Source organism: Lygodium microphyllum, chromosome 19, assembly GCF_053477565.2.
Source record: "Lygodium microphyllum isolate KBCC chromosome 19, Lygodium_microphyllum_v1.1.10, whole genome shotgun sequence".
NCBI lineage: Eukaryota > Viridiplantae > Streptophyta > Polypodiopsida > Schizaeales > Lygodiaceae > Lygodium > Lygodium microphyllum.
In genome coordinates, this window is record NC_141153.1 from 7,373,652 (window position 1) to 7,401,243 (window position 27,592).

Here is a 27,592-nt window from a genome sequence, read left to right on the forward strand (position 1 = left end):
GTAGGGATCGGACGGCGCGCACAAGTAATTGTCAGTGGCCTTGGGCGAGGGCACGCGAGCCGACCAAAGAGGCACGAGCAGTGCTAAGACTGCCACGACCAGTCGGGCAGCGTGCAGGACAGTCGGACAGCGTGCAGGCCAGTCAGACAGCATGCAAGTCAGTCGGATGGTGCGTATCGGACAGTCAGGCAGTTGAACAGTCCGATGGCGCGTATCGGGCGGGGGGACAGTAGCGCGACGTGTGGGCGGAACAGAAGGGGTTTTCAACTCTTGAACACTACTATGGGCTTTGGTACTCGGATGTCCCGCTTGATCTATACCATTAGTGCTGTGGCTTCTTCGCGAGTTATGCTAAATGGTGGTGTTATCGAGCCATTTGTCCTTGCACGCTCTATGAGACAGGGTTGCCCTTTGAGTCCTCTCTTCTTTGCCCTTGCGACTCATCCGGTCGTTTCGATGTTATCTTCTATGGCAGCTTCTATTCAGTTGGCTGGATTGTCTCTTCCTTTTGGACAGCACTTCATTACTCAAATCTTTCGTTGAGAGAGAGAGAGAGATTTGCAGCACTCATGTCTGAGTTTAATACAATTTTTATAGACCAAGTAGTGGATCCTTCGGGACCTAATTAATGAGGAGAAAGGAGGAGAGGGAGAGGAAGAGGGATTTGGAAAAGGAGAGGGTGTAATATGTATGAATGAAACATGAAAGTGAGAGAGAGGGAGATGTTGGGTTTCACTCATGCCTACGCTCACAGAGGAGTGTTGGTGATCAGTAGGACACTGGGGCACTTTTTACTCTAAATACGAGAGGTTTTTTCCCCCAGACTTATTCTCTTTTTTCGTATGTGCCTAAGTTACACATTTATGGGCACTTATCATGTTCGGATGTGAATACCCCTTACAACCCTAAGGTTTAAGGGTTGTAATTTGTACTTCCAGTTTACACTCTTTCAGTCTATTGCATAGGGTATCGTGCTTTACTCTCCACACGATCTATTGCACTTTCATTTGAGCTTCGATCCTCTCAGTCTTTCACATTTGGTATCAGAGTTGAGTTCAGCTTAGTATAGCTCTGCTCTGGTCTCAGCCTTCAGGAGTGCCTATGAGCTACCTTTCCAAAGGCTTGCAGCTTGACCTGCTCCACTCTGAGCCCTCTGGTGCTCTTCTTGGAGCCTCCCTGCCACCGCAAGCCAACGCCAGCTGCGCTTCCCATTGTGCCCCTGCACAGCCTGACTTGCACCCGTCTAAGAACCCGCACTCCTGTCTACCAGCACCCCTGTGGCGCTGCGCTGCTCTAGCGCCAACACCTGTCCCCTCAACGCCATTTGCGTGTGATGGCCTGCCCTGGTCTGCGCCGCCCCTTTTACAGAGACCCCGCTGAGCGCTGCCCTTGATCTGCACCACACTGGAGCAGCTTGCCACACTAGCAGACCAGCCCCGCCTGCCACCAATATGGCTGACAGATTCCGACTGTCAAATTCAGGGTACAATCACATTTCTTATATCAATTCTTTATCTCGAATCTTATTTGAAGGAAAGGATTGTGCCTGAGCAGCATATCTCTGTCTTTGCAAGTGTCTGGGACGCATTTCAAGTAGAGATTTTGAGAAATTTTGGGGCTTTTGTTGTAAATTCAGAGATTGGAAAATGTACTAGTCTCAGTCTGAAATAGACTGTTTTTGACAATTTTGGGGCAAGAAATTTTGGGGCTTTTGCTTATACAGTGTTTCTGAGCATTGAATGCACCTTGGACTGCATGCATTACAGACAGTTTTGACAGAGTGTACCTCAGTTTGCTAGTTGCAACAATCTATTTGCTGTAATTTCTGGAAATTTTGAGATTTCCAAGTTGGTCCAGCTTGGACATTGCTCTTTTGCTTCTTTTGGCATTGATTATCATGGCAATTCAGGGAGGGGATGTATTTACCTATGTATCCAAGGAGGACACATTGGATGGTAACAACTACTCACTTTGGTCCTTCATGACGAATTGCTGATTGCGAAAAATCTTTGGGACTATGTGAGGGGCAAAGAAGTTAGGCCTGGAGTTGTGGCTCCTACTACTCCTCCAGGAGGTCCTCCAGGAGGACGTGCACAATAGGCACCTCAGCCTGTTCAGCTCACTCCACTTCAGCCACTTCCCCAAAGATCAACAGTTCAAAAAGCATGGGATACACGGGATGCACAAGCTCTATCGCTGATTGCATTGGCAGTTCAACCGTCAATCATCCCTCACATTCGGTCTACAGCTTCTTCACGAGAAGCTTGGCTAACTTTGGAGTAGAAGTTTGTTGGTAAGAATGAGACTTGCATCTCTTTCTTAAAGAAAGAGCTTGAGACATTGAAGATGGATGAAGGTGATTCTATGCAGGATCACTTGAACAAAATTCAGGACTTGCGTGAGTAGCTTATGAATGTTGATGCATACTACTTAGATGCACAATTGATATCTACTACATTGAACTCATTACCTCCTTCGTACTTGGCCTTTCATACGGCTCTAAACCTCACCATGAGGATTGCCCCAGAGCTGATTACTTTTCTTCACTAGTTAGTTTGCTTCTAGAGGAGGAGCAAACAAGAAGAAACAGTGGTGTGGATGTCATAGTCTTTGAGCAAGCTTTCATGGCAGGACAGCCAAGTAAAGAATGCTCCGCAGATCTCTGGGACTTCAAGCACTTCACAGGGTAATAAAAAACAGGGAGGTACGCAAGCCAAGAAGGGCAAATGCCATTATTGCAAGAAGCCAAACCAGTACATCACAGAGTGTAGAATTCACTACTACTTATACTCCACAGTAGAATGGGGTTGCAGAGAGGAAGAATCAGTCACTCGTGGAGATGGCCAAATGTATGCTGAAAGCAAACAGCTTACCAAACAGTTTTTGGATGGAAGCCGTTATGTGTGCTTGCCATGTTTTGAATGGATGCCCCACCAAAGCATTAAAGAATGTTACGCCTTTTGCAGCTTGGAACACCCGGAAACCTTCTGTTGGGCACTTTCATACCTTTGGGTGTCTTGCATATGCACACATTCCCTAGGTACTTAGAAAAAAGTTGGATAACAAGGTTGTCAAATGCATTTTTGTGGGATATAGTAGTGAGAGCAAAGGCTACAGACTCTGATATTGTCTCTACAAAGGTATTTGTCAGTAGGAATGTAGTCTTTGATGAAAAATCAGAATTATCCCTTGCTGGTTTTGACACGTATTAGGCTTCCCGTGATGAGATCGCCGTTATCCAAGGTCCCCCACCCAAAAAAAGGGAGGATCCCTCTACCCCAAAATTGTCAGAGGATGAACTCATTTGTAGTGTTGGCTGATTTCCTAGATGAGGGAACTCTTGAATGGCTAGCATAAAAAGTTAGATTGAGGCAAAACCAGTCTCGGGTTTGATCTTCTTTCTCTAAATGATATGAAAGTTTCCACTTGGAACATGCATGGCATTTGCTCGCGTAGTAGGAAACATGACATGTGGTGCATTCTACATGATAATCAGTGGGATGTTTTATGTGTTGTTGGGCATAAGAGCCACGATGATGCATGCAAGATTGTGGATTGCCATGGGTTTCACTTGTTTTATGTTGGGGGCTTTGCACAACATTACTCTAGTGTGCTCAAGTCGTTCATGAGAGATTTCAGCTAGTCGTGATCAAGAATGATGTGTACGATCATTTTCTAATGGTTGAAATCATGTTCAAAGAGGAGGTCCTATGGCTGGTGGGCCTACATGCCCTGAATGATCCCTTGTCTAGACGTGGTTTGTGGGATAGACTAGCAACTTTTTTGGCACTTGGTATACCGGGTTTGATGATGGGAGATTTCAATATGTGTATTGATGCATCGCGGTCTACCTTTGAGCATTCGATGATGGATGCTCCCAAGACTCGTGTTTGGTAGGCACTTCCTTTGAGTGTTCTTAAACAAGATCTTTGGTCTTTGTTGTGCCCATTAGATTCGGGATTCACTTTTCCCTCAATGTAGCATAACATTACATGGTCTAGACTAGATCATATCTCTGTCATGCATGATGCAAGAGATCTTGGACATGCAAGTCTTGCATGACGATGCCTTCATGCAAGAGATCTTGCCACTTGGACATGCAAGTCTTGCAAAGCTACACCTTGTCGAACTGTTTTCTTGTGTGGTTTGAGATGCTTGCACAATCTGTGGTTTTTTTTTTGCACAGTTTCTGGGTAAGCTTCCATTGCACTTCAATTCATCTTATTTGAAGCACCCTGTTTTCAATGGTTATATGGGGCAACATACTTGACTAATTCGTGTTTGATTTCCTGCTAAGAGGAGCTCACCCCTTTGAGCAATTGATTGGTAATGTATAAAGGGTCACCCGACAATATGTTATCCATCATGCATCCCTTTGCAAACAATGTCGACAATTGGTAGAGAAACTATTAGCCTTGGTGTGTTCATTGCTTCTTCAGTCCCCTGATGATACATTCATGTCCTCATTGGGTATTCGATTGGTTGATCTTATCAAGCGATTCCAATGGAGATCTTATCAGCAAGCTAAACTAAAATATTTGACCAACAATTTGCAAGATGCCTCCTACCAATCTCAAATTCTTTCGAGGTCTACATCCTTCCCCTGCCCGTGAGAATATGATTGACTACACCATCTAGATGGACACATGGTTCCAGATCTGTAGTCCATTGTTTGCATGTGTCATGACTATTTTCTAGAGCTTCTTGGAATGTCCCAACACCCCTTTGAGTATATTTCTACAGGCCGTTCGGCTTTTTATGATTCGGTTTTAAGGCCACATATCATTTGACATACACGTTGCATTGAAAAGTGACATTCATGAGGATGAGGTCATGGATTTCTTATTGCACTTGGATAAAAGCCCTAGTTAGGATGGCCTCACTAATGAATTTTTTGAGACCTTTGTCACTCACCTGGTGAAACCTTTGGCTATGATGTATCAACAGGTTTGCATCATGGAAGGAGGAAGTTATTAAATTGATCCCAAAAGTTCTATCTCCATCAATGTTGAAACATTGGAGACCCGTCTCCTTAATGGGCTCAATGTCTAGAATTCTCTCTGAAGTGCTGGCTAATCGCCTCTGCAAAAATCTCCTTGCCATTGTGCACCCCAACCAATATGGCTTCACTAATAGTAGAAACATTTTGCATAATGTGCTGAATGTGCAAATGGGAATTGACCATGCCAACCACTCTAACCAGAAGGTGGTATTAGTGTAATTGGATTTGGAGAAAGCTTTTGATTATTTAGATTGGTCCTTTCTTGCAGAACTCCTGCATACTATGGGTTTTGGGCCGTGTATGTCCCAATTGATCTATATCATCAATGCCGATACTTCTTTCAAGGTTATGTTAAATGGTGGTGTTACTGATCCCTTGACCCTTGCACGCTCGGTTAGACAAGGCTGTCCATTGAGCCCATTGTTTTTTCCCATGGCAATGCATCCGGTGCTCATCATATTATCCCATATGGTGAGCACTTGACAAAGTGGGCAAGTTTCTCTCTTTCTTTTAGACAACATTTTGTTACACAGTCACTAGCAGATGACACCTTCATAATCTTGCATGCAAAGAAGGACAATCTTCACAAGACATTGGATGTTTGGACATTGTTTGGGCATGCTTCTGGTCTCCACGTTAATGCTACAAGATCATCCCTCATCAATTGCATTGAATTTGACATCTCGTTCTTGGGATGGCAGGGAGGTGGTGCCCCGTGGCAATATTTTTAGATAGTTGGGATATCCTTGGAGTGTTGATGTTCAATCACTTGCTGGAATGGATCTCCCAATAGATGGAGGAAAAATTTATCTATTCAAAAACATATGCATGGCCCTTTTGTGTATGCCTCAAAGTAGCCCAGGTCATCATGCTATCCATGCTTACCTACTTTTTACCACTTCTACCTTGGAACATCGCTTCATTGAAAGCACTAACCAAAAATATCGATTTCATATTGTGGAGAAAGGACTCCTTGCATGCAAGCATCTCTTGGATTTCTTGGGGCCATATCTGCGTCTTTAAAAGCATGGATGGTGGGGTGATTTTGGATGTATAGACCCATATGGTGGTCCTTCATTGGTCACTCTTCAGAGTAATGTGTACTAATTGTCATCCTTGAGTCTTTGTAGTCTGCTCTTTTCTAGAAGACCAAGGTATTGTATATGGTAACACTAGCATACAAGCATCATGGTGGTATATTCTCAATTCGGATACCCACTTTTTCACACCCTCCATTTTGGTAAATAATTTGGTCTCTCCTTGGAGGCTTGTTCTTTAGAAGTCCCACTGGCATCCTATATAGAGGATCGTCTAGAGGCAAATTCCATTCAATTGGAATTTTTGGTGGTGTCCCAACTGCTCTATTGGGATGGGAAACAAGCGGATGGGCCCAAGGTCAATCGTATGGCATGTCTGGGTTTGTCTTCCGTTGCGGATGCTACCTTGATGAGCCATGGGTGGTTGATGTCTTTCTATACAGCGAGGAGACTTTTCCGGATTCCTCGTGGATACCGTGACTTATGGGGTTGGAATGAAAGGTTGATACAACCTATGCAGCCTTTTTCCTGCACTTGACTCGGATTGCCCTTGGCAAGATTGGGATCTTGCTAGTCGTCTGTCTTCAACAGGCTTCAACTAACCAGATGTATCAGCTCTTGATTAAGGACAAGCATTGACTGGTTACTAAAGCCAATGTGATCTGGGAAATGTTGCATCATCCATTTAAGGCTTTTAAAGCTTTGTGGTTGGGGGCATTTGGCATTACCTTTCCGTCAAAGTTTCCTGTAGCAAGATCAGCTTTTTGGTCATATGCAGGTGGTTCTTCAATTCAGCAATCACGTGCATTCAAAGGCTTAATTGCTTGGCTAATTTAACTCCAGAATGCTCAAAATCTAGCCCATGAGTAGGGGGTACACCATGCTTCAGAGAATAGAGCTTGTTTACAGCATCTGTAGGGTTTATTGGCAGCGTCACAAGAATTGCTACAGGCTGGTTCATCTTTTTCAGAATTGGAAACTTGTTTGAAAGTTATTGACATGTCAAGTGACCTCTATGCAGGAACATTATGAAAAATATTGAGTTGCCTTGCATGTATACTTTGAGAGATAAGAATTGTCAATCACATGACTTCTTTGCAAGATTGCATCAAAAGTATCAACAGAAGGATATTGTGCACTTGGTAGATTCTCACGAGTCACGATCTCATGCTTATGCGGCTAAAACAATTCTCAGTATGTGTATTGATAATTATTCATCTTTTTTGGGCTTAGTAGAGATTGTTTTCTGATTCTGTCCATCCAGTCTTGACATATGTATTAGATCTGGTCTATAATCAAGTCACACATAAGGTGGGCACCAACTTTGGATGCAAACATTTCAGAGGATAAAGTGAAGTATGTTTTGTTGCATCTCCCTAATAGAAAGAGTCTAGGTTGGGATAGCTTGCCAAATGAACTCTTAGACGCTTACTTGGAAATGGCTCCCCTCACTCTCATGTATCAGGAGGTATGGAGGCCTGATGTGATGCCTTCTGAATGCAAGTTGGCCATGATTCGTTTTCTGTGCAAAGTACCAGCACTGATGGAGTTAAAGCAGTGGTGACAATTTTTGTGATGAGGTCATTGTACAAAACCTTTGGCAAGGTTTTGGCAAACATATTGCAGAAAATGTTTCCTGCATCAGATCCATGTAAAACCTATTGATCTATGAGAAGACCCTAGCCTTTGATGCCATGTCTCTCCTAGAGAACTGAAGCGAGCTTGTGGATATACCAAACTCTACTATGAACCAACCATCTTGTCCTCTGATCTAGAATATGAATGCCTCCCATGCAGATTGCTCTCCTTCTCTAATGATATTCGTGCATCTACTTAGCCTATCCTCCAAGGTCTTCGCCATGTTGAAGTCCTTGCCTACTATCAATTGGTCAACTAGAGGTTAAGGACTAAGTGAGCCTAGTCCAAAATTGTATCTTGTCATGCTGGCCATTTGGGACATAAATGACCAGAATTCCAATCCATGTAGCCTTCACTCTCACCAAAATCATAAGGCATGTCCTCAAAGAAGAATGCCCCAATCCTGATGGGCTGGGCCACTTCTCTTGAACACATGTGCACACTCCTGGTTGAATGTCTCTTGCTGCTGGTGCCAATTAGGTGCATCTCTATCCTGGCAAAAGCTTCTTGTTGCATCAGGATATCCTCTGTACTGCTGTATGTCTATCCTAATCCTGATGGGCTGGGCCACTTCTCTTGAACACATGTGCACACTCCTGGTTGAATGTCTCTTGCTGCTGGTGCCAATTAGGTGCATCTCTATCCTGGCAAAAGCTTCTTGTTGCATCAGGATATCCTCTGTACTGCTGTATGTCTATCCTGGAAAAAGCTTCTTGTAGCATCAGGATATCCTCTCTACTTAGAAGTAGTGGTCCTTTATGAAGAGGTCCATTGATCATACCACCACTGCTCTATGTACAACCTGTCTCAGAAGGCTTTAGCTTTGTCTGAACAGCCGTTCTCAGAAGCCTTGTACATTCCCTAAGAGGATCCTCATTAGGAGTACTGAAGTCTCTGATCCAACGTCACTCAGAAGCCCATGCATGCATCTACTATCTCCCAGAGTAACCCTGTCAAACCTCCTCTCTGCTATTGCTACTATCTTAAGTAGAGGGGGAAAATCCTCCAGATCCAGTCAATCATCTGAGTGGAAATCCAGCTCTTGGAATATATATATACTCTCCCACTTGAGGAGCAAGCATTCCTTTCGCCTGCTGAATGGCAGGGAACTGTTAAGGTAGCACCTGGAGTGAGTCTCGTAAAGTGCATACGCTGGCTCTACAGTCGAGGCTCATGACCAAGGGGGTTCCTGAAAAGGCTACAGCCTACTCAGGAGAGCCAAATTGTACCATAAAGCAACTGTTCCCTCGTCATACCACTTGAGCAACCCTAGCCGAGGTGCTAGTAAGAGCTGCCTAATTGAATCCTTTTAGGCTGTGCAAGGGAGTGCAATGATGCCTCCAGGGCTGTGACTTTGTCCCTAAGGGAAATCTGTGCCTACAGCAAAGTGCATAGGTGGGAAAACCTTGGCTAATTGTTCAGGAGGGATGGCATGCGCTTCAGTTTGGTCTGCTAAATTGTCTTGCACTGCATGTACTTCTGTGACCGGCTGGGCTGAATCCGGTACCCATGGGAAAGGGAAGGTGGAAGACTTGGAAAAGGAAGAAGCTTCAGTGAAGAATTGAGGAAGCTGGAGTTGGCTAGCCAGGATGATGGGGAGGACTAGGCTGAGCACAAAGCCGGGTGGCAGTAGAAATAGCAGGGCCAAGGTTGCAGCTTCTGGCAGGGGACGCTGGTGAGGGTAGCTGAAAGAGAGCTGTGGCTGTGGTGGTGCAAACATGGGCCACGGGTGGTGGCAGGAACCAGTGGCAGGAGGAGAGAGGGAGGGCAGAGGTGCTGCCTGAGAAAGCAGGGTCATGAAGGAGGAAGTAGGGAAGTGGGAGTAGACAGGCAAGGCAGCATCGCTGCTGCCTGCACAAGGAGCAGGATGGTGGGAGGGGACAGGCAGGGTGGTGGAGTACAGCCAGGTGCCGGCAGAGACAATCAGTCACATCAGGTAGGCTTGACTTTGAGTCCTTTTGGTTGGACAGAAGGCCCTTTGTAAATATTTCAATTCACTAATTTAAAATCCTTCACAAAAATGAGAAAAAAAGAAAGGTCACCATTTTTTACCTTTTGTGTTTAGAGCTCCTGTAACTTTCAAAAGACCACCCAACCTGATGCACCCTCGTTCATCAACCTGTTAAGCAATTCATGTCAGGATTTTAGATGCCACTCGTCCATGAGAGATTTAGGACACCATGAACTGCTCACTGCAATCAGAAAGCATGTGAGAGGTGATGTTATGGCATGTTTGAATAAAAGGACTGTCCCAAGGTAAATGGTTTCTACTGTATCCTCTTAAACAGTTCATCTTGATACTGTGAGACTCATTGTGCTGTAAAATCTGCTGAAACACTTTGCTCAACGTGAAACATACCATATTGGAACCTATGATCATAGACAAAAGACACATTTGTCACATTAAACTCGTTTGTTAGAATTGATTATCTTGAGGTTTCTTTTCCCTGACAAGAAAAGAGAGTACTACAAAGACTAGCATCATATTTGGATTTGACTGTTGATAAAATACTCAAATTGTCTGTTTTATACAATTATGAAATATGAAATATTTCCCGATGTCACAAGCTATCTTCCAATATTGTCTGGAAATCAGTGAGGGATGGATTGTGAGCAACATCCTGGCTATACAATTTGGGAGAGGCCCTGACAAAGCTCATCTGAATCCCCCATTGTAATTTAGTCATATATCCAGAGGATTTCTGTATGCTTATTCAATCACACTCTGATGTCTGAAGAGGTCTCTTTTGGTAGGGTTAAAATTTGCATTCTGGAATGCAGGGATCTGAGCCATTCTGAGCCATCGCCTGAATCCTCTTTCTAGAACATTGGGAAAAAACCTGCACATCTAACCTTTGCTCAACCATTTCCCCATCATCTTGGACAAGGTAAAGTTGAAGGATCTATTTTCAAGTGTAGCCAGAACAAAGTGGCACATCTCCTCTAATTTAAAAAAGTCAATCTACGAGCTCTCAATCTAACCTTCAATGAGCCAATCAGACGAATCATTTTGGCTACTCACAGGGTCATGACCCCACTATGGCCTAATTTTCAGCCCTGAATATCTGGTATCTCTGAACAGAAATTTCTCCCAAGAGAAGAAAGCTGTTTCTATGTCTAAAGAAGAAGTTGAAGAGAAAAATTTTGTTATAGACTTCCCCTTACTAAATAATTCTTGATATGGATGTCCCTTACAGGACTGCTTTGTACTTGGTTTTTTGCCTTGGGTCACTTTGTTCCGAGGTGTGCTAATAAATTTTTTACTTTTCTCTGAAAAGAAAAGGTTGCCTGGGTAAGAGAAGAAAGGCAGGAGACTGCTATGCCCGCCCTGATGATGGGCAACCCTGGTAATCTATCTTCAAATGTTTTATCATTGCACTAGCTGTCTGAAGAATGGCAGGAGACTGCTATCCCTACCCTGATGATGGCCACCAGTAATCTATCCTCAAATGCTTTGTCATTGCAGTAGCTCTCGTATGGAAAAAACATTCATCTCATGCTAGGCTCCAAGGGTCCTCCCAGTAGATGCTTAAATGCTATAGGAATTCATTATTCCAGCATTTGAATGGTCACATTCTACATGTTTGTCCAATTCATTCTCATCCAACAATACATTCCACAGTAACCTTCTGCTCTGGAAACTGCAGGCCCCCTCACAATCTCAGCTACATATAGACTTCCAATTACACCTTAGCATTTACCTGGCTTCCATCCCTTCATAACTAGAGAAATTTCCCTGCCAAATAATGTCCGGCTCACCTTAGAATCACTGCCAACAGGTAATAACATCCCATGCTGCATTAGCCCATGCCGGTTCTCCATTTCCTCCAAGTTGAATAAAGCTCCTGATAAGGGGCTTTGTTTTGCCAAGTAGGGATCAAGAGAATGCCCAGAATTGTCGATTAAATAGCCAGGTCGGCTAACAACACTCAACTGGCAACAGAGTCTAGTTGTGTTAAAAGACAGTCCTTGTGTCCCTCCCCCGTCCAATTGTATGCATTACTCCCTAGGATTGCAGAGGGTGAATTGTGTACATTGGTTCCAAGTTATGCGGGTTTTCAGATACCTTGTGCCTACGCACTTATTTATGTACAAAGTAATATAAAAGTGAGGGCTATATTCAAATGCTGCATAATGATTGTGTCACGGGGCATATGCTCACATGGATTATGCAGGTCAAGTCATCGGTCACTGAACCTATCCTGATGTGGCAATATGGAGTCCTTTCTCAATACGAACGCTATCTAGATAGGGGTGGGCCATAATGCTCTCCTCTATTGGTGTGCTATAGGTCAATGTGAGGACCCAAAATGATGTAGGGTTGATATAAACTAGATTGCATTCAGATGTCTTCTATGTCTCCTCTAATAACAACCTACCTATAGAAGATACGGATGAGTCACAAAACTCCCCCAACTTCTTGACTTGAGAAACCCCTTAGTAGCTCAGTGCCCTGTGAGAGCTCCCAATCCACTATATCATGATTTTGGGTTTGTAAAACTTAGCAGACAGATTAAAGACCAGAGTAGAATTTCACTTGGGTTTCTACACCATGTCAATGAGATACCTTCCTTTTCATGCGGGCAGCATTGATTTTACTTCAGAGCAGAACCTACCACCCCTCCTGTTGATGCATTAGAGCATGGCGAAAGTCCCTCTAGCAAGCAAAGTGGTAAGGCTAGCTACGTTCTACTTGCCATCATGTGGCATATTACTCCTTGTTCGGCCTTCCCCAGGTCATGCATCAGCTAAGTGAAGAACTTCATCACAAATTTCATTTGGTCAAGTGAAGATGGGAGCCTACTGAGGGGCAGAGTGGCTCGGGATGTTATCATTCAGCCCAGTTCTAGGGGTGGTCTGGGGACCATAGACCCAAATATGAAAGCAGAGAACTGTTGCTGAAGCTTACTACAAGGGGCTTTCTTCTAGGCATCGAGCCATGGAAGTAGTTATTGCTATGGAAACATAGACACTGTTGCTCTTGCTATGATGGAGGACCATGACAGCCTGGTACTCACTAGATTCATCACCAGATTGCTCTTTTTCTTTTTTTTCCCAAATATAATGTGGCTAATTATATTACTCGAAAAAACTGATTACAACGGAGTGCTCATGCTCAACAAACTAGCCCTATCGAACCGATCTCTCCAGCCGAAACTCCTCCCCTCCCCTTCCGCCTATGAGAACCCTCCTGGTGGCCAATCTGTAAAGGGCGGAGACAACGCCAATCCAAACCTAGGGGAATCCCAACCTCACTATGGTGCCCTCTAGGAAATCCCAGTCCACCCTGTCATAAGCTTTCTCGAAGTCCAAGAGTAGTACGGCCATTCTTTGCCCACTGTGCTGAGCCCACTCTGTCGCCTCAAAGAAGGTAAATACATTGTCTAGGATGCTCCTATCCTGGACAAAGCCTGTCTGTGTGTCATAGATGATATCTTGAAGCACGGGGTGTAGTCGCTTACCGATCATCTTTGCCTGTGCCTTATAGGCCACTAACAATAAGGTGATCGGCCTCTACTGGGAAAGCTCCAACCGGTCTCCCCCTTTAGGGAGAAGACTGATAAGGCCTGTGGAATGACTCCCTTGCATCTGTCCTGAAGTGAAAATCTCCTGGAAGGCCATCAATAGGGGGTCCTTCACTACTTCCCAGTAGGTGGTGAAGAAGGCCTTAGATAGGCCATCCTCCCCCAAGCATTTCTGCCCATCCTATGTATGGAAGGCCTCCTCTAGCTCCTCTGTGAAGGGGGCTAGGAGGGCGCGTCCCATCTCCTCTGTGATGAGACACGGGATGTGATCCCAGACTTGCTCTCTACATCTCTGTCCTCTAGCTAAAGCTGTCTCCTGCTGGAAGAGGCGCGTGTAATCGTCGATGGCAATCTCCATCACCTCATCTGGGCTAGAACGAGTCCTCCCATACTGATCCCTAAGGATGCGTATCTGCTCTCCTGCAGTGTGGGGCTGGTGCACTTGGAACAACTCCCTGCACATCGTGTCTTCCTTCCACGCCCAAAAGGCTGCTGAGGTTTGGAAAGAGAACTCTGAGCGCGTGTCCTCTAGGCCAACAATGGATGCTTGCTCGCGCACCTCTTGTGCGTGGAGGGTGGGATCCCCTGGTGCCTCCTGTAATAATCTCTGTGTGGTTACAAGGTCGTGCCAGAGTGCTCTCTCCTCCCAGCTCTGCCACCTGGCTCGTATGGCTGCCTCTTGGCAGATTCTGCTCGTCTCAGCTAGGACCTGTGCAACCTCCTCTGCTATCCGGTCGCTCCCGTCCCACCGTCTAGTCCAACTTTGCTCTATCTGTCTCATCACCTCCTCCCTCCTATAGATTGAGTCAGGGATCTGATAAGATCATCTGTCTAGGGCGGATGCTGGGGGATCAAGTGTCACGAGAACTGGGCAATGATCGGACAACCTGGTGCCTAACAACTACTCAATCTGGCCACCACGAGAGCCTCCCCACTCTCCCACATAAAACCTGTCCAACCGCTCCAACATGGCTCCACCTAGCCGCCTGTATCCCCACGACAAGTCCAACGAGCTCTCCCTCCTATGGAAGGCAGGGTCTCTCCAGGCATCGCGTGCTCCTACTGCTAGCAGAAAGACCTCCCAAGCCTCCTGATCCTCCCCAGCCATGGCCTGCTAGTTCCTGCCTCTGTAGTGTTGGTTCTCCAAGGCCTCCAAGTTGTTGAAGTCTCCTCCAACGATCCAGGAGACCACCTCTGGGAGTCCATCTGCGATCTCCAACCAGAACCTGATGCATGCCCTAACCTCCGTAGGGGCATAGACATTAAGGACTCCAAGGCACAAGTCCCCAATATCCAATTTCATCCATAGAACCCTTCGTGCCACTATTGTCCCGTGGTCTCGTACACAAGTGGTGAGACTCGGGCCAATAGAGGTGCATACGCCTCGACTCCTGCCGTGGGCACCTATGGCGTGCTCCCAGTAAGTGTGCGAGCTGCCCGAAAGTACCTTCCCAACCTACTACGCCTCGGCGAGGGTGACCTTCTGCTCCTACAGAAGCAAGATGTCGATCCGTCTGGCAAGGGCAGGCTGCAACTCCTACCGAACAATCAGCTTCCTAGAGCCACGTGCTCCACTGTAGTGGAGACTATTCACATTCTAGGATGCAAGGTGCAGGCTCATGGGGAAACCTGTGACTGACTGAACAGGCATCTGTTCGGTGTGGAGGTTGCTAATAACGAGGAGAAGCTATGAGGCATGAGAGTACACTGTGCCGCCGGTCTGGACGGCGAGCTCCAATCCCCATGGTGGCGCTCGGCCGGACCATAGGGGTGATAGATGCTCTAGGTGGTACTATCAATGCATCTATTAGCCATGCTGAGAGTCATGACTCTATATATTGGTAGAATCGGGCCGCCTGTGCCAGGGGCCACTCGATCACATCCCTCGGAGCTCTCCACTGTGGAGCAGCTCGAGAGATAATGCGCAAGTGTGGGACCTCGGGCATGTGCCCACTACTTAATGTCCATTATGCAACCAAGCCAGTGTTGTGCAGACAGTGCTAGTCCTTCTTCTCCCATCCACTGGAGATGTGGTCCGCTACTCTTCAACTCTACTTCCTCTATCTGTCGTCGTCCACTCCCCTGAGTGAGAGGGCTGAAGAAAAAAAGCGTAGTTTGGTCCATCCGGTGGTGCTAGTAGATGGACCTTGCCCCTCCTTGACTTATGGACCATGAAGATCACCACCTCTAGAGGTAGTGGGAACTCTCCGTGCTCTGCAACCCTCAGGTAGGACCACGGGCCACTACAGAAGAAATCTTGTGGCAACAGCTGTGCCTGTCTCGGAAAAAGTATCACAAGCGGTAGGGGCGGATGAGTTGGTGGCTGTATGGGAGGCGGAAGACTGCTGGTGCGAGGAGGATGTAGGCGTGTGTGGCTCATCACCTCCTGTGGGAGGGGGGGTGGGTTTGGGGGGGACCACCTATACCGGGTGCGCATCAAGGCGGGTGCTCAGTAGGGAGTGTGGTGGGGGGGAGTAGGATCGAGGGATGGTGGGGTGGACGAAGGTACATGGCAGGTGTGGCGGGGGGGGTGGGGTGGGGATGTGAGGGCTATGGGAACTCAGGTGAGGTAGTCTGTGGCGCAGGTGGTGGACATGAGGTCTTGCGGGGTGGGACAGGTAGGGGAGGCAGGGTTGTGGAGTGCTCTGCCAAGGGGGCAGCGCTCACCCACCTGCTCCCTACTGTCGAGACTGAGTATGAGGAGCTGGCTATGTGCCCCCTGCCATCTCCTGCTCTGTCGTCTGTGGACCTGTGTGAAGCTGTCACAGTCCACCAACGGGCCTATCGGCGGAGCCGCCTTGGCTCCGAAGTGTGTACACACTACTGCCTAATGCCCGATGTCGTGGCAGCGTAGGCATTGCCCTGGCTGCCTCGTCACAATGACCTACCGCCTAAAGGCGTGCCCCCTGCCTCAATCTCTAGGAACAGCCCGATATTCTTCACCTCCTCCACTGCCACCCGTACCTTTGGAACTCTTGCTGCTGTCACTACATCCGCGAAAGACGCGGGAAGGACAGGGCCGAAGAGTTATCCAAAGTCTTCCACCAATTGGCGATACTCTATCGCTAGTCCGGGGAAAAGAAGGGTGAATGGGTGCCGAAGAAACCTGTTGTGAAGTGCAAATGCCTCCACAGTAAAGCCATTGTACCAAGGTAATTTCTAAATCAGTAGGTGAAATGAATGTTTTTTTAAAGGCTTTTGCCTTTTGACTCTAGGATCTAGGTGGAATAAACATTGTTTATCTTATGAATCTATTTTCTTTCTCTAATAATATTATATATGGACCTATTTTTCTTCCTCCAATATTACCAATATATTGTGAGAACTAGAGTGGATTGCAGCTTAGTTGAGAGTTAAGTAGACTTGCTTGCAATCCTGTAAGTGGAACCAATATATTAAGTAGACTAGCTCTTGACAAGCGGCAGCAGGATGAGGGGATCGTTGTCCTTGCATGGATGAGGGGATCGCTATCCTTGCATGGACGGGACTGGACCCCTTTGTCTTCTGGAAGGAGTTCAGGGAGTGGCGCCTTTGGATCTGGGAGGACAGGCCACTTGATGAGCTGGAGTGGGATTCAGGGGAGTGGCTATGGTCGGCCATTACTATCGCCAAGAAGCCACCGAGATTACTGGAGTACAGTGCTAGGATTGGCAGACAGGTACTGATGCAGGAGGACATGGATTGGGTGCCATCGCATAGCACGCACTGGGCAAAGCATGGCATCACGGAACCTTTCCGACGGATCTTCTGGCGTCCCTATGGGATAGTTGGAGACCGAGAAGGGTATCATACTTGTTATGGCTGGTGGCACACGAAAGCTTGGGAGTGGGAAGTTAGCTTGCCTAGATAGGACGGAGTTTGTAAGCGCTGCACATAGTAGCCTTTAGGAACCCCAAAATACTGCCTTTGGTCGTGCGAGGTGGCAGAGCTAGTGTGGAGAGGAGCATGCCACATCCTTCGCCGCATGGCTCCCAGCCTTGGATGCATCTCTTGGGAAGCTTTCTGTTGGCAGGCAGTTAGCTAGCGCCGTCACCTTTTGTATGAGGCCGGGATGCAGCACATGATATTCATTATTGAGGTAGGGTCAACGCAGTGGTCGGTTTGGAGGCTCTACCCATCCGCCAAGTACTGGAGCCCACAGCAGATCGCTTTGAAGTATGGGAGATCATAGGGAGTCTTATTGGATGGCGTATTTTGAAGGCACTGTGTCAGGAGGTCTTTAGCGGAGAGAGATTTTTAGTACATGCAACCTTAACAAATCTCTGGACCTCCATCATCCATTCCCTCCGCAGACGATGGGATTAGGTACAAGACGAGTCCAGGGCTCGTTAGGAGCTTCTTTGTCTTTTTATGCGCACTTGAGGTGGCCAGGACCTAATTTTTGAGCTGCAGGTAGGCATCCCCAAATGGCGTTACACCCCCCCTCCATGGCTTCTTGCCCCCATCCCCCCTAGACCGCCTTGAGAGGCTTGTACATTTGATATATTTGTGACTCTACATCAGCTCCAATTAGTCTGTTGAGCATGAGCACCTCCTTGTATTCAAAGATTTTGTTCCTAAAGTAAAATAATTAGCCACTCTTTATTTGCAAACAAAAGTAGATAGTGTGGAGAGTGAAAACACGACATCCAATGCAATAGACTGGAGTATAAGATGAACATACAAAGTATAACCCTTCAATCTTAGGGTTGTAAGAGGATATTCACACCCGAAGTTTGTGACTCTCCTCTCTCAGCGTAGGTGTGAGTGAAACCAACAAAGCCCCTTGGAGTGAAGAGTGATCAAAATAGAAGGGTCATCCACCACCAAAGGAGATCAAATTTAAAGCATTGCAAAATGTTTCAAATTTGTCATGAGGAAGAGCTTTGGTAAAGATGTCTGCCACATTACAAGTGGTAAGACACTAGATAAGGTTGATATCTCCGACATGTAGCCTCTCTTTGACAAAGTGATAAAGGATCTCAATCTGTTTTGTGCGTGCATGAAACACTGGGTTCTGTGCTTAGGTAGCAAGTGTCTAAGCCATACACATTCAACTATCGTAGTGAAAGCTGCCTTGTATTCAGCTTCACATGACAATGTGGCAACAATGCACTATTTCTTGTTAAGCCAAGATATGCAAGATGAGCTAAGAAAGAAACAATTGCCACTAGTGGGGTGACGAGAATCATAATCACCAATCCAATCAGAATCACTGTAAGCATATAACTGTAGTGGTCCCCCCTTGGCATAAAGCAATCCAACACTCCTAGTACCCTGCAAGTAAGGGAAAACACACTTGACAGCTTGCCAATGTGACACGGATGGCTGATGCATGCATATATCTGCTAAGGGCTGAAACTACAAACTGTATGTCCGGCCTAGTGTTGCATACATAGATAAGACATCCAAGCACTTACGCATATGTGTGTATATCAAACAAGTCATTGTCATCATGCAATGACAACTTCAGTCCAGGTTCCATTAGTGTATAGACCGGCTTGCAATTGTGTAAGCAGAACCTCTTAAGAAGTGTACCAATGTATCTTGATTGTGATAAACCAGTACCTCTAGCATCATGAATTAACTCAATGCCGAAGTAATAGTGCAAAGACCCTGAATCTGACATCTTAAAAGTTTGCTGCAAATTTTGTTTGAATGTTGAAATTTGATCAGCATGTGTCCTTGTAAGCAAAAGGTCATCAACATATACACAAATGATCAACATGGATGCCCCCTCTTTACATACATAAAGAGTAGACTTTGATCATATCTAGCTGATGCACAGTCCATCCTTAATGAGCAGCCAAAGCAACCATAGACCTGATGGTAGTCATGTGGGACGTAGGAGCAAATGTCTCCTCATAATCAATGCCTTTCTTTTGTGCATAGCCCTTGGCTACAAGCCTGGCTTTATATTTATCAATGGATCCATCTGCATTCCTTTTCAGCTTGTACACCCATTTTGTTCCAATGGTTTTCTTCCCAATACGCAAAGACACTAGATCCCATGTTTGATTCTTAATGGCAGAATCAAACTCAGCTTGCATTGCTGCCATCCAATGCACATTATGTTGTGCATCCTCAAAACGTTCAAGCTCCTCATCATCAATTGTATTTGCTGCCATAACAAACTCCATGGTCTGTGCATTATCATGCATACGAGCTTGCTTTCCAGTATGAACAGCCATCGGAGCATCCAAACAACTATCTTTGATAGTCTGTAAATACCATCTAAGCATTTGTCTAGGCGCCTGACTCTGTACAAGTTCTTGCTGAATTTCAGATTCAGCATTTTGCTGAGTATTCAGATTAGCCATGGGGTGATTTTCTACATTATCCAATGGAGCAGCTGGCTGAACATTAAGTTTGCTCGCTGAAATTCCAGCTGAATTACCAAATGAAATGGGCAACAACCCTTCAAATACATCACTAGCAGCCTGATGTGTGTCAAGGCTAGTAAGGGATATATCTACATCCATTGCTCTCACTACTGTACCTCACAAAAATGCATTTGACAGCCTTGTTATCCAACTTTTTTTGAAGTACCTTGGGAACGTGTGCATATGCAAGACACCCAAAAGTACGAAAGTGCCCAACAGAAGGTTTCTAGCTGTTCCAAGCCTCAAAAGGCGTGATATTATTTAATGCTTTGGTGGGGCATCTATTCAAAACATGGCAAGCACAGATAATGGCTTCCATCCAAAAACTGTGTGGCAAGGTTTTGCTTTCAGCATACATCTTGCCATCTCCATGAGTGACCGATTCTTCCTCTCTGCAACCCCATTATGCTATGGAGTATAAGCGGTAGTGTATTGACGAACAATGCCCTTCTACTTCAAAAAAGAATTCAACATAGAGGACAGGTATCCCCCCACTCGGTCCGAATGGAGAGGCTTCACCATGCAGCTAGATTGGTTCTCAACAAGTGCCACAAAAGACAAAAATCCATCATACACTTCTGACTTTTTCACTTAAGAGTAGCCCATCATCATCAAAGGTGACCTACAAACGACACCGGGCCAACAAAGAGGAAATAGATAATAAATTCTTCTTTATACCTGGCACAAACAAGGCATCTTATAGGCGGTAAATAGAACCATCAATGGTTGTGAGCACAATCTCCCCAATACCTCTAACAGAGTATGATGCATTGTTGGCACACTGTACCGACTTGCCAACAAGGGCTGCAACAACAAAAGCAAAAAAATCTCTGCGAGATGTAATGTGCCTAGAAGCACCAATACCAAAAAACCATGTGTCTGCATCCTTAGTAGAGCTAAATGCTCTATTAGGCCAAGAACAGTTATAATTGCATGTATAAAACAATAGTCCTTGTCTGCAACAAAGGACAAGGACTCAATAGCAGTGGAAGGAGCATCAGAATCAAACATCCCTCACTCTCATTTCTTCTTCTTAGCTATGCGGTTTCTACACTCAATGATGTAGTGGCCTAGCTTCTTGCAATAATGGCTTTTGGCCATTCTTGGCCTACATGTCCCCTTGTTTCTTATTGCCCTGTGAACTACCTGAAGTCCCAAAGCTCTGCGGAGCATTCTTTGCTTCACTGCTCTTGCCCTTCTATCATGACACAAAAGCCTACTCAGAGGCTATAACATCCACACCACTGTTTCTTCTTGTCTACTTCTCCTCTAAAAGTAAACTAACCAATTGAAGAAAAGTAAGTGGCTATGGGAAAATCCTCATTGTGAGGTTCAAGGCCGTATAAAAGGCCAAGTACAAGAGCAGCAATGAATTCAATATAGTAGATATCATCTGTGCATCTGAGTAATACTCATCAAATTCATAAGCTGCTCAGGCAAGTCTTGAATTTCGTTTAGGTGATCCTGCATAGAATCACCCTTATCCATCTTCAGTGTCTCAAGCTCTTTCTTCAAGGAATAGATGCGGGTCTCATTGTTACCAGCAAACATCTGCTCCAAGGTCAACCAAGCTACTCGTGAAGAAGCTACAGACCGAATGTGAGGGATGATAGACCATTGAACTTCCAATGCAATCAACGAGTCAAGGCATGTGCATCTCGTGTATCCCATACCTTTTGTGCTGCTGATCTTTGGGGAAGTGGCTGAGGTGGAGCAAGCTGAACAGGTTGAGTTGCCCGCTGTCAACGTCCTCTTGGAGGAGTAGTGGGAGCCACAACTCTAGGCCTAACTTCTTCACCATTGACATATTCCCAAAGATTCTTTCCAATTCGCACATTCTTCATCATGAAGGACCAGAGTGCATAGGTAAATATATCACCTCCATAATTTCCCATGATAAACAATGCCAAAAAAGAGCAAAAGAGTAATTTCCAAGCTAGATCAACCTAGAAATCTCCAAATTTTCAGAAATTACAGCAAGTAATTTGCTGCAATTAGTGAACTGAAGCACTCTATCAAAACTGTCTGTAATGCATGCAGTCCAAGGTGCAATAAATGCTCAGCAACACTGTAGAAGCAAAAGCCCCAAAATTTATTGCCCCCAAAAAGCTCAAAAACAGTCTATTTCAGACTGAACTTGTACTACATGTACCAAAGTCTGAACAAAAGTCAAAAGCCCCAAAATTCTTGACTGATTTGCCAAGAAATTCTTGCAATAATCGTGTCCAAACACCTATAGAGACTGCTTGTGCATGCCCGGGCGAAAAAAAACCTTCCCCAAAGATGAATCTTAAATAAAAAGGTAATTTTTACTTTAAAAAATTTGTACCTCCAACGATCTATGATGGAGGCTCGCTGGAGCAGTTGGGCTGGCGGCAGGAGCAGCTGAAGGTCAAGCTGGAGGCAGCGGCCTGCGCAGGTGGCACACTTCTGCGCACACTTGGGACTGGCGGTTTGGGCGTCGCAGGCTGCAAGGGCAGTGCTGGACTCAAGCGGGCAGGTGGGCGCAGGGTGGCGCACCCGGGTGCAGCGCAGGTGATGGACAGGCAAGTCACAGGCCTCCAAGGAAGCCGGGCGCAGGGGGACTGACTGGTGGCACTGGTCATAGGCGTGGGCACGAGAATGCAAGTGGGCGTAGCTGGGGAGGCAGCTCGCGCAGGGCTGAAGGGGTGGTGCTAGCATTGGTGCTGGGCCTAGCACATGCGCTGGATGGCAGGAGCTGCAGGTCACTGGCTGCTGGCTGGCAGCTGGCTAGCTGTTTCAACTGAAGAGGCGGTTCCAACTGACAGCAACTGAACTGAGCTGTACTCTGCTCTAATGCCAAATGTGAGAGCTGGAGTGGATCGAAGCTCAGCTGAGAGTGAAGTAGAGAGTGTGGAGAGTGAAAACACGACACCCAATGCAATAGACTAGTATTACATGAAAGTACAAAGTACAATGCTTAAACCTTAGGGTTATAAGAGGGTGTTCACATGCGAAGTGTGTGAAACATGATAACTGCACGAAACTGTGTAACACAGGCACAAAAATAAAGAGAATAGATCTGAGGGAAAAAACCTCTCGTACGGAGAGTAAAAGGTGCCCCAATGTCCTACTAAAGATCACTGACACTCCTTTCTGAGTGTAGGCATGAGTGAAACCGAACATATATTGTAATTTTGATTATTATAAATAATGTTTTTTGAAACCTCGAAGCCTCAAGGTAGCTAACTAAACGAAATGCGAAACAAAACCTCGAAATATAAAACAAGATGAAACGTTTCTAGTGACTATGCATGAAAGGACCAAAACCATGATGTAGAGCATTATAAAAGTGGTACTCTTAGACACCTCCAAGACGAGGACTAGGCTTTTTATCAAAGATGACTTTCTTCTCATGGTGGTAGCAACCAATGGAGAAAGAGTGATTATCTTTTCAGCATGCAAGGACGGAAAACCCAGCAGACAAGACTTGGATCAATGGAGTTAAAATGATGCTCTCAACAAATGATCAGAGTTGTGACTTATTGTGACAAGAGTTGGCATCTCCAACACCTCAACGTCAGATTGCACCTTAGCATTGGATTGCACAAGGTATCTTACCACCTTTCCCAACAGACTTCTAGAGGAGACTGGAGGATAGCTTTAGATCCAAAAAAAAATTTCACCCTTTTTATGATTATTATCACATAGACGCCTAGTATTTGCACCTCGTTTAGTTATGGTGGAAGATCCAATTGCCGGTCTTTCATGGCACAACAAAACTTGTGATTGTGATATGGAGGACAGTTGCATGGACCACACACAAAGGTCCAACTATCGATATGAGGATGTACAAGGATTCATGCCTATCTCATCTTTGATTAGCTCCTGAGCACCATCACCATGCAAAATTTTTCAGATTTAGTGCCGACTCAATGGCATTGCTATAGATTGAAACTAAAAGCTAGCTAGCATCATTGCTTGATATATCAAGACTAATAAGAGAAGTAATGCTATCGACTTATTGGACATATCTACTGCAAATGTCTCCGAGATTTGGACTATGAGAAGGAGAGGTGATTTTCTCATGAACTCAAATTCTAACACTTTTTGTCGCTCACAACCACACATGGTTTGTTGGCTTTTTTGTTTTGCGAGTCTCTTATAGGATTATTGTGCATTGCCTAAAGATACTTTGTCCCCAGGGGTTTCATTACCCGTCCCATTCTTTTCTCCGACATATCCAAAAGGAGGCTCTAGCATAATAACTGCACTCTAATGGAGCCTCTTTCATGGCCTCCTAGCCTCTCCTTACATAAGGAACCATACTCATGCTCTCTTTTTTTTTCAAGTGTGGCTAATTATATTACTCAAAAAACTGATTACAACGGAGTGCTCATGCCCAACAGACTAGCTGGAGCTGATGCAAGGTCACAAATACATCATGTATACAAGCCTCTCAAGGCGGTCTGGGAGGGATGGGGGCAAAAAGCCATGGAGGGGGATGTATCTCCATCTAGGGCTGCCTACCTGCATCATGAAGAACCGCCCCAGGTGCGCAGAAAGTGAAAATCAAGCTCCTGACAAGCTCGAAACTCGCTCTGCACCTGGTCCCACCGGCCGTAGAGCGAGTGGATGATGGAAGTCCAAAGCTCTACCAAAGTCACCTGTGCTGAAAGGCACTCCCCGCCAAAAACCTCTTGGCATCATCCCTTCCAGATGTGCCATCTTGTAAGAGACCCTACAATCTCCCATACCTCAGAGCGGTCTGTTGTGGGCTCCAGGACTTGGCAGCTGGTTAAAGCCTCTAAATTGACCAATGCGCAAGACCCAACCTCAATGATGAAAATCATGTCTTGCATCCCGGCCTCATACAAAAGGTGATAGCCCTGGCTGACTGCATGCTAGCAGAAAGCTCCCCACGAGATACATCCAAGGCTGGGTGCTAGATAGCTGAGAATGCGGTAGGCTCCTCTCCACACGAGCTATACTGCCTCGCAAGACCAAAGGCAGTGCTTTGGAGTTTCTAAAAGCTAATGTGGGCAATGTTTACACCCTCTATCTTGTTGTACCGGGCTAGCCAGCTCCCTACTACCAGAGCTCCATGTGCCAAAAGCCATAGGAAGTACAATACCCTCCTTGGCATCTAGCAATCTCATAGGCGACGCCAAAAAGTCCGACAGAAAGCATCCGTGCTGTGCTCCCCCAAGTATCTACTACACAAATGCACCCTGTCCATGTCCTCTTGCATCAGTACATGTCTGCCAATCCTAGCTGTGTACTACAAGAACCTCAGTGGTTTCTTGGCGATCACACTGGCCAACCATAGCCACTCTCCAAGGTCCCACTCCGGTTCATTAAGTGGCCTACTCTCCCATATCCAGAGGCGCCACTCCTGGTACTTCTCCAAGAACACATAAGGGTCCAGATGCCAGTTCTTCCCGTGAAGACCAACCACAAGAATCATCCTCCAAGGAAGGACAATGATCTCCTCATCCTGCTGCCCTCTGTCAAGGACAACACACCCCCCATTGTGCACGCTGAAGAAAATCCCGAACAAGGCTCCGCCCACTCTACTTGTCAACTGTAAGGGGGATACCTACCGGTGAGGATCTAGCAAACCATACCTCGCAAGGCTCCATCGGCTCTCGAACCGGGGGATCAAGATACTCCTGAGGTATCGCTGTGTTAATCTCCCTTCTCCTTAGCTCAGCTCGTCGCTAACAACCTAATGCCTGCTGCAGCACCTCCTGATCCACCATCATGTACACCTCCCGCCACCTCCTTATAGTATGAGCAGGGCCAACCTCCCAACTAGCTCATTAGATTTGGGGGCACTTGCCAATCTCTATCCCTTCCCGATCTCTGACTTGGGGGTTTTCGACCACGGGCAAGCGGTCTATCTCTTCCTAGCATCTTGGGGGGCTCTGAATTACGGCCTTACGGAGGCCTTGCCACATACGAAGTAGGAGTGGCCTACCGATTATCTTGGCCACTGCCACAAGTAGGAGGTCCTTCAACACCTCCCAATAGGTAGTGAAGAAGGTTTTAAAAAGACCATCCTCTCCCAAGTGGCATTTCTACCACTCCTGTCCATGGAAAGCCTCCTCTAATTCCTTCTTTGTTGTGAAGGGATCTAAGAGGGAGCATCCCTCTGTGCAAGGGACGGGATGTGGTCCCAAACCTGCTATCTACAACGTTGTCCTCTGGCTCAAACTGCCTACTATTGGAAAAGGTGTTTGTAGTAGTCAATGGCAATCTCCATCACCCCATCTGGGCTAGAGCAAATCCTCCCATACTGATCCCGGAGACTGCAATCTCATCTCTTGAGATGCGACGCAAATACACCTAGAAAAACTCCCTGCACAACCTCCTGTGGAAAGTTAGGTCCCGCCAAGCATCACGTGCTCCTACTGCGAGGACGAAGACCCCCCATGCCTCCTACTCCTCCCTTGCCATACCCTCATTATCTCTGCCTCTACCCTGCTAGTTTGCTAAGGCCTCCAAGTTGTTGAGGTCTCCTCCAACAATCCAGGAATCGGCCTTTGAGAGTCCTACTACAATCTCACTACAAACCTGCTGCATGCCCTAACATCAATAGGCACATAAACATTGAGGACTCCAAGGCACGAGTCCCCAATATCCAATCTGATCCATAGGACCCTCCTTGCCACAATCATCCTGTGGTCACGTACATAGGCGGTGAGGCTCGAGCCAATAGAGGTGCATACGCCTCCACTCCTCCCATCGGCACCGATGGAGTACTCCTAGTAGGTGTGTGAACTGCCTAGGAGTACCTTTCCTACCCGATGGGCCTGGCGGGGGACAACTTGTGCTCCTACAGAAGTAACATGTCGATCCGCGCGGAAAGGGCAGGTTGCAACTCTTGCCGAACAATCTACTTCCTGGAACCGCGTGCCCCACTATACTAGAGGCTATTCACTTTCCAGGATGCAAGATGTAGACTCATAGGGAAGCCTCTGACTGACCGAACATGCATCTATTCGATGTCGAAGCTGTTGATGAAGAAGAAGAGCTATGGGGCATGCGAATGCGCTTTCCAACAGGCTTGGAAAGTGAATTCAATTCCCCCATGGTGGCCCTTGGGTAGACCATGGGGGTAATAGATCCTCCACCCAGTACAACCAGGGAGTCTATGTGCCACGCTAACAGCCGTGACTTTGTACACTGGTAGAAACGAGCAGCCTGTGCCAAGGGCCACTCAATCACATCCATTGGTGCTGTCCATTGTGTGGAGGGGCTTGAAAGATAATGCTCAAATGCGGGACCTCGGCTCCAGCCCACCACTTAACGTCCATCATGCAACCTGGCCACTACTAGGCAAAGAGTGCTAGTCCTCCTCCTCCCATCCACTAGGAGATGTGGTCTGCCACCTGGCCCTTCAACTCCTCCTTTATCTGTGTCATCGTTCAGTCTCTTGAATGAGAGGTCTAAAGGAGGAACGCATAGTTTGGTCAATCCGGTGGTGCTAGTAAATGGACCTTGCCGCTCCTTGACTTGTGGACCACAAAGATCTCCACCTCTAGAGATAGTGGAAACTCTCTGCGCTCTACAACTCTCAAGTAGGACCATGGACCACTATGGAAAAACTCCTGTGGTAGAAGCAGGGACAAATGAGCTCATGGTTGCGTGGGGAGGATAGGCTGCTATTGAGGGGAGGATGTAGGCGTATGAGGCTCATCACCTCCTGTGGGAGGGGGGGGGGGGGGAGGGTCACCTGTATCGGGTGAGGATCAGGGGGGCTGATGGGCGGGGGAGATGGTGCAGAGGAGAAACATCGAGGGATGGTGGGGTGGTCGAAGGTACGAGGAGGGTGTGGAGGGAAGACCGGTGGCCCCGGAAGGGGGAGCTGTGGGCTAGGGTCAACAGAGGGATCCCTGGGGAGGTAGGGGGTGGATGTGGAGGCTGTGGGATCTCGAGTGAGGTAGCCTGTGATGCCTCCATGGGTGGTGGATGTGGAGGTCTGTGATCCTACGGGTGGGACGCGCTGGGGGGGTTGCAGGGTGCTCCGCCACCCTCTTGCTCTCTATTGCCGTGGTTGTGTCT

General features: G+C 46.6%; 1 protein-coding gene across 4 annotated transcripts in view; it reads right to left on the minus strand.

Annotated features, from left to right (window-relative positions):
* GMI1 (gamma-irradiation and mitomycin c induced 1) overlaps window positions 1–27,592 on the minus strand; it is a 214,712-nt gene that overhangs the window by 35,358 nt on the left and 151,762 nt on the right. For all 4 annotated transcript variants that reach the window (XM_087701024.1, XM_087701027.1, XM_087701028.1 and 1 more), the window contains exon 30: window positions 9,730–9,796. In XM_087701024.1, the coding sequence (XP_087557150.1) occupies window positions 9,730–9,796 (67 nt within the window). The remainder of the gene's footprint in view (window positions 1–9,729; window positions 9,797–27,592) is intronic.